Below are 10,818 nucleotides of genomic sequence, written 5' to 3' on the forward strand. Positions count from 1 at the left end.
GAAAAGGTCACATGAAAAGGGTTATATCAAGAGAGATAAAAGAAGGCTAATAACCTTAACATTTCTTCTAAATTTGTCAATTGTCTAGTTATAAAAAATTATCTATATTTGATGAAATAACTCTGGTGCAAGATGATTATGAATCACTAGAGGTTCTTGTGGTGTTAAGTAGTACTAATGACTATTATTGGATAATGGATTCTAGTTACTTATTCCATATGACACCTAACCATTTATGGTTTTAGAAGTTTACAACTCTTGTAGGAGGTTTAGTTCTCCATGTTGATAAAAAGTAATATAAGATCACTTGAGTTGGAACCATTAAGTTTTGTCTACATGATAAAATTAAGAGACTGTTTGATGAAGTTAGGTTAATACCTAGCATGAAATGTAACCTAACATCCCTTTAGGAACTTGAGAATAAGTGATATATGTGTTTAAATGTGAGTGGGAATGTTGAAGATTAAAAGAGGATCCATGATAGTGATGAAAGTGTGAGGAAGAATGACCTATATACATTGCAAGATGTAATATCTGGCTCAACTTCTACTATTAAGAATATTGTCTTGTCTAAGAATCATTATAAGATAGAAGATTACATTATATAAGTGAGAAAGGCTTAGTCAAGTTAAGCAAGATTTGTTTCCCATCAACAAAGTTGATCGGTGGAGATTTTCTGAACACTACGTCCAAGGAAAAACTTAGAATGTCTACTTTAATGTAGGACCTCAAAGAACGAAAGGTATTATTGACTATGTTTGTGTTGCCTTGTGGGGACTATCTAAAATTGGATCACACTTTAGTGTTAGATGCTTCTTGTCTATTATAGATTATTACTCAAGGAAGTTATTAGTCTATCCTAAAAAGACCAAGGATGAAACCTTTGAAATTTTCAAAATTTGGAAACATGTAGTGGAGAACCAAATTGGTAAGACTATGAAGTGGTTATTAGTTAATAATGGTCTTTATTTCTGTTTGGGAGAATGACATACATTGACATTAGAAAGTAATTAAGATTCCTTAACAAATTGTTCTAGTCAAGGGATTCAATAATTCGATTTTGGAATGAGTGATATGTATATTGTTAAGTGTTAAAATCCAAAGGTGTTTTGGGATGAAACTAGTGCTAATGTTGTCTACTTGATCAACAAATGATGTCCTTCAACTACATTTGGTGTGAAGACTCTTGAGGAAATCTAGTCAGGTAATCTCCCAACCTTAATAATTTATGAATCTTTAGATGTTTTATCTATGCTCATATGAAGCAAGGAAATTTGGATGCATGAATTATTAAATGCATTCTTATAGGCTCTTTAGAAGGTGTGTAGGCATATCATCTATAATGTAGCCGTGGGTGAGAAGGCAAACATTGAGATGGATTATGACAAAGAAGAAGCATATGTGTTTTTATAGAATGAAGAGTTAGAGAGTATGTAGAAGACAAAAAGAAAGAATCTTTTTGTGAAGATAGAAGGGTCAATGATAGTTACAAAGCTTCTAGAAATAAAATGAGAAAAAATGATTAGAGCTTCAGCAAGGTATGAATATATAGATTTTAATACATACTCCTAGTTGTTTCAAGCATGGTAGCTAGAATCGTATGATGCATATCGCAATACGGTTCAAATTTTTTGTTCCACGATACATATTGGTAGGAGAATCGTTTTCTGACTGGAATCGGGACATGAATTGGATGAATCGTATTGGAATCGTATGATTCCTGATTCAGTTTTGTTTCACCTGATTCTGCCCATGCTTACACTTCACCAAATACACACCTCACGAAGAGACACATATTGCCTACAAGCGCACACTAGACACACTTCAAGTATTGTTCACATACTTGTTAGAGTGGTGTTTCAAGAATGAAATATTATCTTGTTGGAATAAAAGAGAATGTCATTGCTTGTAAATTTGTTCTCGATGACATTAGGGAAATGTTTTTGAAGTTTTACTATAACAACAAATGTTGATGAAATTGAAGGGATGGTTGAAGAAGTTGAGGAAAAGGATGAAGATGAAGATGAGTTGCAATAAAATGTTATATTAGAATAAGAAGATGATGATCTAAGTGACATTGATCTTGGAGATGATGAATTAAAGAATAAGATTACGATGTAGCATTTAAATATAGGAAATAGTATCTTATCATGGATTAAATATTTTGACTTAATTATAATATATGATAGTAGCATTTAAATATAGGAAATAGTATCTTAAGATTCATAATAAGATTCGATTCATGATTAAAAAAATCACAAAACGATTCACAATGGGAATCTCGATTCGATAACCATGGTTTCAAGTGATATGTTACATTTCAAGTGATGTGTTAGAAGATAAACCTTCTAGTATTTTTTTTTCCTTGTAAGTAAGAAGAAATCTAAATGGTTAGAACCCACGAACTGAGAGATAAAATTGTTGAACAATACTTGGACGCCAATTCACAAGCTTATGGGTTCTAGGTTGTTTAGTTGTAAATGGATTTTCAAACACAGGGATGGAAGTTTTAAGGCCAAGATGAATGTCGAATTTAGTGTGAAGGATCTTGAAACTACTACGAAGAATGTTTATATGTGCTTTAGGTTTATCTATCTTAGAAAAACCTTTGGCAAGTTTGGAATGTCAAACTTGAAATTTACTTATACACCTCTTCCTTTGTATTCCATATTTAAAGATATTTAGTATTATAATGTATTCAGTGGTTTGAACTTGTTCAAACATAACTTATGTTGTGAGTGTTGTTATCATGTTCGTGTCAAATCCTAGGTGAGTTCATTTTTAAGCTTTTAATTCTTTGATATTTGAAAGGGTTACTTGGTAAAGTGTTCGTTTATGCAAGAGCTAGGTGACATGCCAAAGACACTCTGGTAGAAGCATTTGTGGATTCAAACACCACTAGGTGTTTGGACATCAAAAAATCTCTCAAGGGTCGTGTATAATATATATATATATATATATATATATATATATATATATATATATATGTTTACCATTATGGTACTACTTACAAGTGGAAGGCAATCTACAAAAGATAGCGACTTTATCAACTACTAAAATATAGTACATTGTCACGAATGAAGGATGAAGGAAGCTTTGCGGCTACAAAGCCTAGCCAGCGAGCTGAAAATAATATACAATTTTTAGGTAATACATTTAATATTTTAGGAATTTTACGAATATAATCATCTTTTATAGTAATACAAGTTTCCTTTAATAACAATAACAATGTTATTGTATCATTATTGTTGGGAATCTAAGTGTGAGTTTAAGTCTCATATTAGGTAAAAATGAGAAAGTTGAACACCATATAAGAAAAAAGGTTTGTGAATCTATTACCTTAAGGTTTTAAGTTGAAATTGGTATTAATCATTTCTGTTAGTTAAACCTGTATTACATTTATGTAAGGACAATAATATCTCTCTACTCTTCTTTCGGCGGAAAAAAAATATATCACCTATACATTCTATAATCATAGCTAGGTTAGCATTAATCATATGCATCCATCCTAATATTAATGATAAAAAAATTGATAGCATAAAAGTTAAGAGACTAAGACATTAGAAATATCTCTAGAATAATTTTAGGAAATGCAATGAAGAACATCTCCTACCAAATAATACTATAATATCATGATTAGGATAAGAATTTCCTTTTCTCTATTATATATAAGAAATTTTAAAATTCATCTCTCATGTGTTTTCAACCTTCAAAGAATCAACTTGCTATTAAATAAATAAATCATGAGTGAAGAATTTCTCAACCTAAAATGTATTCTTCACAGGTAAACTTAATTCACATGTCAGTCAATTTGGATTGATTTTAGATTACAATTTTAAATTGAATATAGAAAGTTCTCAATTGAATCTAACTTGAAGTTATGAATTGTGTGTTTAGAGCTATTATCATATCTTTGTTGACAAATGGGCAAATGATGAGAATGTGAGGAGAGCCCTTCATATAAGAGAGGTAATTAAATTAGTTATATTTTAAGGGTTACTTAATGAAATTAATTAATAAAAGTTGTTAACTATACATGCAAGTAATTCAACAATTAATGCTCTTTCAACAGGGAACCAAAGAGGAATTCTTGAGATGCAACAGGACAATGGCATACGCCCAAACTTTGCAAAACTCAGTCCAATATTATCGGAATCTCACAAAAGCCAACCTTGAAGCTCTCGTTTACTGGTAATTAACTTCCACACTAAAATTCGTTTCATTGCAGATAAAAAAAAAATAAAATGTGCTTTTTTGGTTCGTTTCTCTCTCTCTCCATTTTAATGAGTTTTGTTTAAATATTTTGGAAAAAGCGAAATATATATCTCGATAAACTAACAATACTCTATTAGAGAAATTAATGTAAGAAAAATTCTAGAAGTTAATTACACCCGAAAGATGTTAATTTATTTTTTTTTCAAAATGTTATGAAAAAATTATCAAAATAAACTATTAAGTACTAATTGTCTTGGATTATGATTAAATGCAGTAGTGATCTTGATATGAGTGTTCCACATTTGGGTACACAACATTGGATCAATTCGTTCAACATGACCATACGTGACAAATGGCGTGCATGGTTTGTCGACGGTCAAGTTGCCGGGTAAGTAATTTTTGAATTATCATCCCATTTATTTGCAGTAATACATATTTTAGTTTGAAAATTATAATTTAATGTTTTCTCCCTCTACTTATAATACCCCAATGAGAAGTTATATGTATTATATTTTATAAGAATCAATTTATATTTCCTCGCATTTTAAACTAAAATATTGTTTATCGAAGAAGAGAGAAATAATACTAGCAAACAATTACAAGAGATGTTCTTATTGAGAATGGACTGATTGTTTCTGAGTGTTTCTCCAAAAAAAATTGAAGAGAGATTCGTTTGTAAAAGATTTTATATTTCTCAAATTGGTAAGAATTTAGAAACTATGTTATATGATAAAAGAATTGAGTGAGTACTCTCGAGTTGACAACTTGTACTCGTAGGCTTCTTGGGCTCTTGAATAAAGTTAGAAAACAAATATAGATTTAGTTACTTGAAACATATACATTCACTTGGAATCTTTCATAAGATAATTTGTTATCATATTAGTATATTCGAGTAACAAAAATTATAGAATATCTTTAATTATTTATTTAGTTCTGAATATGTCGAGCTAGTTCAAAAGATATCAAGATCCAAATATCTTGAGTTGGGTACTTAAATTGGGTAGGTACACAAGTTCCCTAATTTCAAAAGCCAAAAATACAGAGAGGTGATATGTGATGTTGGATGAATGAGTTTTATCACTATCTGAGGTTCAACATAAGCAATTTAGTTTTAAGACTACATTTTTGCAAAACTTGGTAGTTTGAAACCTCAAGAAAAGGGTCGAGGCTTTGTGATCTTTGGTAATACCAAGAACAAGGTTGATATTTTGTTATGGAGTTTAAGGTCGACACTTTGCGACCTTTGGTAATATCGAGTTATTATTTAGTCATTAAGGTTATTATGATATGTCTACTCAAGGTGATGATCCCTTTGCGCATTGATGAGGGTTTTCCCTTGAAATGATTTGTTTTGAAATGTAACATTTTTTTGACAACTGATATCCACCCTCTTCATGACACATGGCCCTAGGGATGCAATATTTTGAGTACAACACACTACCCTAGGATACGACGTTTGGGTGTTATCGTTTTATGTCCTAAAGTCTTTTCGTCTTTGAAAGTTATCAACTTTTAATTTCTATATAAGCCATACATTTTTAATTTTCTTACTAACATGTCGTCTCTTTGACGCATGTGTGTTGGTAGAGGTGGATGGAGCTTTTGGCAGTTGTTTCCACATATTGAAGTTCTCCTCAACACTAATGTATCGAGCTGCTAAAAAATGGCGTTCATCCATATTTTCTAGAGGGTTTGCATATAAGGAATATATTAATATGCTAGGGCGGAGTCCACATAACAATGCATGCATGGCTACCACTAGGTGTATGTTGTGAATGTTACCAACAAAAATAGCAAATCATCCATGTATTGTTCAAGTATCTCATTATCTCTTTGAATAATATGTTGAAGAAAGGTTGAAGAGGCAACCATAGATTTACGACTAACACATCAAGGTACGAAAGAAATTATTGAAGGAGTCAATAAAATCTATGCAAAGAGAATAGTACCACTCAAGAGTTTGTCCCTTAAGAGTAGTAGGGAAATGCTGAAAATGTACCTTCAAATCCTAAAAAAAAATATTAGTTTGGGTTAAATAAGCTTTTACATGGGGCATCTAGATCGGCCAACTCATCATACTTATCAATTGTAATATACTTGTTAGGAATTTGAACCCTCACCACCACTAGCGTGATGGATGGAACCTTGTGAGGTTGGCCTGCATGGACTCTACAATTTGTTCAAAATCTCAAGTTTATCCTTCTTCAATTTTGATCGTTGGATAGAGCATTATGTTAGTTTGTTATGAAGGGCTTGAAGCTTATTGCAATGAGCTTGAATCTTGTCTTAGAGATAGTTTTGTAAGATTTTCATATCTTCATCAAACATATCTTTAGTACCAAATATCACATTTTGGATGTTCTCCTCATATTTCTAAAGGAGTGCCTCCATGTGAATTTTGATCAAATCAAAAATCATAAGATACACCTCAAGGTATGATAATGTTGATGCATGTGTTCTACTTTTGGTAAATACCATATGCAATATGGTTAGGGAATAATTTTATCTGAGTCCCATGGTGGACCCATGGTGGGCTCCAAATGTTCTTATCAAGAATAGATCAAGTACTTCTAGAGAGAAAATATGAGACTATCAAATAGTCAAAGTTATAACTCTGATGAAAAGGAATTGAATTCTCTTCACAAACCATAGAAAGATCCACCTATAATAACTCAAATTAGTAAATGTTTAAAGAGTATGATTATGATAATATAGTAAGTAATGTAAAAGGAATTTAGTGACTACTTCATGTATGGTAGCTTGTATTTATCGACTTCTTAAACCCTTGAATAATTATAAAACAAATTTAGTTAAGTGAAACATATTCAATTACATATAATCTTTTACAAAATAATTAGTTATCATGTTAGTGTACTTGAATTATTTAGTAATACAAAATATATAATATCTTTAGTTATTTAATTTTCAATATCTAGAAATGATTCAAAATATACCAGGATCTGAATATCTCATATTGGATACTCGAATCTAGTATTCATGTAGGTGCACTTGAGATATAAGAGCATAATGAGAATAATTTAATATATATATATATATATATATATATATATGATAAATTTATTATTGAAAAATATTTTTAATTTATTTTTAATTTTAATTAATTTGGTAGTTTATATTTTATGAAGAGAAACGCAGGAGAAAGTGTAAAATAATAGTATACAAGAAATAATTTATGTAGAATTGACTTGAAATTAATAGAGAAAAGAAAATAATTTAAAAAAAAAGAAAGAGTGGGAAAGGAGAATAAAAGGAGCAAAAATTAGGGAGAAGAAAGATATAAAAAAAATAAAAGGAATATTAATTTTAGAATGCATAATTTATTTATTTATTTTAATAATTATTTTAAAAGTTATATAATAATAATAATAATTTATCTAACACTGGATTGTGTTAGGAATATTAATTTTAGAATGCATAATTTATTTATTTATTTTAATAATCATTTTAAAAGTTATATAATAATAATAATAATAATAATTTATCTAACACTGGATTGTGTTGATAATTTGTAGTTAGATAATAGTAAAAATATACTAAATATTTTTAAACAACTCTTTTTTTCATTTTAAGAGCTTTCTAGAAAAAATGTAGTTGATTCAAATTCTCCTTTTAATGATGCTGATTTAAGAATCAAATAAATAAAGTGATAAATAATATGGATGCCCACTTATGGAGTGTGAAAAAGTTTTTTTTTTCTTTATAAGTAAATAATTATATAATTATATTAAAACATTTTGGGATGTTGTAACTCATTTATAAAGTATATACTTATAGTGTTCCTCATTTACATTGTACATTTAGTATTTTTATCAAAAGCCCAAAAACATAATACTTGTTGTCATGTATTCAGCATCTTTTATGGTTGTCAAATAAGGAATATGAAAAATAAATCTATCCCATGCTAATTTTGATACAAAATACAAGTTTAATATTGAGATAAAATTTATTCAAAAATCATTGGTTATTCTATGAAGGAATACAAATTTTACAAGCTGAATATTGAGATAAAATGTATGTAAAATTTTTATTCTATAGTATTTATATAAAGAGAAACAAATTTTATAATTGATTTTAATGTCAATTTTAACTATATACAATTGATTTAATATAATTTTATTTGTTAATAAAATAAAAATATAATCCTATAATCTTTTTAACTTAAAATAAACAAAGCAATACAATTAGGAATGCCAAAAAATTTTGTACCCGCATGTATTCACAGATAAAACTCGCAACGGATAGGAAGTGAATATTGTAAATAGATATCCACAGGTAACGGATTCAGATTCGGGTTTTTTTTATACCCACATATTAACGGGGCGGTACAAGTATCATAGTATTTGTATTCGTGAAAACTCATATTCGTTATACTCCAATTTAAATTAAAAATAATTAATAAAAATATTAAAATATTAACACATTAATTTTGAATGTGTTATTTTTTATCAATTGGTTTTAAAAAATCTTCATTTCTTTGTAAATTGTCATTCAACACTATTTAAATGGGTTATCTGCACTTTGTTTGAAATTTATGAATGTTATACATTGTATTTTTATTTGAATTTATGGTTAAAATATGTTGTTAAATATTAATTTTTCTTTTGTAAATATCTACGGATATCCGTGAATATTAAAAATATATATGGGTACTCGTATAACGGATACCCGCACAGATATGAGTAAGATAGATATTTATCTAGCAGGTACCTGTATCCTACCCACCCGGTTGACATCCCTAAATACAACTCCTTATTTCATTCTTGCAAAATTATTAATATTTTTTACATACAAAAATACATATGGAAACACATACGTTCATGCTAGTATCTCTTAATAAGTTTAAGCAATATAACTAAATTTATTATACGCGCTAAACAAAAATAATTATTACAGTTTTATTTTTATTTGTAATTTCTCTAAATAATTAATTGGGTATATTTGGCTATCATTCTGTACATTGTTTTTTTTTTCACTGTTGATATTATATATTCATTTTTTAAAGAAGAAACTATAATTGCCATCATATTAGTTAATTACTTGTTCCTTTAAATATTTACAGGTACACAGAACTGTATAAAATGAAAGAAGATCACTTCTTTACATATGCAATCGTGAAGGCAAGTACAACACTGAGTTTTAGGATTTATTATTTATTTCAATTAATTGGTTATCATGTTTTGGTAATATATATTAATTAATTAGAGATTTCTCTTCAGAATTTTGATTATGTGCAATGCCATTCCAATATAATGCAGGGTGCTGGACATGTGGCTCAAACATTTAAACCCAAGGAAGTTTACAATTTGATCAATAGATGGTTTTCATTTTCTCTTATCTAAGATTATGCTTCAACTTCATGGATTTCTTTGAACCCTTTTTTTTTATGTAACTATCTCTAAAATTATAATTTTATCTGTTTATAATTTATTATGTTGAGAAACGGTTAATGTAATTGTCATATCAACAATTTGAAAAAAAAAATCTATTAGATTTTTTTTTTTTTTACTTTCTCTCTATCGTTACCATTATTCTTTCTTTTTATGTATTTTTATGCTCAATCATTAGAAGTTTTTTACAGTCAGATATTTTTTGTATTATATATATATATATATATATATATATATATATATATATAACATTTTAACATAGATGCAATCCATATAAGACAAAAATATTGACAGAAAAAATTTAATTTGTGTTGGATACTAACGAATTAGACATAAATGTGGTTTATATCTAAAATTTATATCGGACCATGTAATATCCAAAGCAAATTTTTAGTTTTTTTTTTCAAATTTACTTGGTTTTGTTTCAAATTAAAATCTAAAATACAAATATTTTTCAATATAATACAACTTTCAACTAAAATTTTAAATAGAAAGGTCCAATCTAGCCTAAAACCGAGATAAACAAAAGAAAAATTACATAAACTAATTAATATGTTATTTGGTTGATTTTCTGCTGCTGAAGTGAAGATTGATTATTGATGACCTAAAATATTACACTTATGCTAGTGTACAATAATCATAATAATAATGATACTTTGACTACTAAATTTTGACAAATTTTTTTTATAATATGAGGTGTCATCTTCTAAGTAATTTTTAAATATTGAAAATGAGAAAAAAAAATAAAAAACTACGAGAAAAATCATATAAAAAAATATAATAATATGTTTAGAATAGGGCATTTTAATTGTATATTTAACAAATAAATTATTTCTAAAATTGATAATAACTACATTGAGCATTTAATATGAGCCATGTGATATTTAAGCAGAATATATAAATTAGAGCATAATTCATGTGAGTAATAAATGAAAGCATTTAATAAACATGTAAGTTAGAGATGTGTTAGTTAGAGATATCTTATGAAACCACTTTATTGAATCGTTTGGACATGGTATTTTGAATTGTTTTGTCTAATCAATGTTTTATTCAGATTGCACTTCAGTTTTTGTTGTTCATTTACATTTCAACTGTTTCAACCCCTAGCCCTTTATTACATTTGAGGGAAACTTAGATTTTTTATTAAACTTGATGTGGCTACAAGTTTAACACCTATCCTTTGTTCTCCATGTTG

General features: G+C 28.1%; 1 protein-coding gene across 1 annotated transcript in view; it reads left to right on the forward strand.

The window, feature by feature from the left end:
* Window positions 1-9,684, forward strand: part of LOC114187395 (serine carboxypeptidase-like 18) — a 33,866-nt gene extending 24,182 nt beyond the window's left edge. Inside the window, exons 10-14 of the mRNA XM_028075645.1 lie at window positions 3,898-3,969; window positions 4,073-4,191; window positions 4,490-4,603; window positions 9,296-9,353; window positions 9,492-9,684. Of these exons, the coding sequence (XP_027931446.1) occupies window positions 3,898-3,969; window positions 4,073-4,191; window positions 4,490-4,603; window positions 9,296-9,353; window positions 9,492-9,575 (447 nt within the window). The 3' untranslated portion in view covers window positions 9,576-9,684. The remainder of the gene's footprint in view (window positions 1-3,897; window positions 3,970-4,072; window positions 4,192-4,489; window positions 4,604-9,295; window positions 9,354-9,491) is intronic.
* The last annotated feature ends 1,134 nt before the right edge of the window (window positions 9,685-10,818 follow it).

This window comes from Vigna unguiculata, chromosome 6 (genome assembly GCF_004118075.2).
Source record: "Vigna unguiculata cultivar IT97K-499-35 chromosome 6, ASM411807v1, whole genome shotgun sequence".
Classification (NCBI taxonomy): Eukaryota; Viridiplantae; Streptophyta; class Magnoliopsida; order Fabales; family Fabaceae; genus Vigna; species Vigna unguiculata.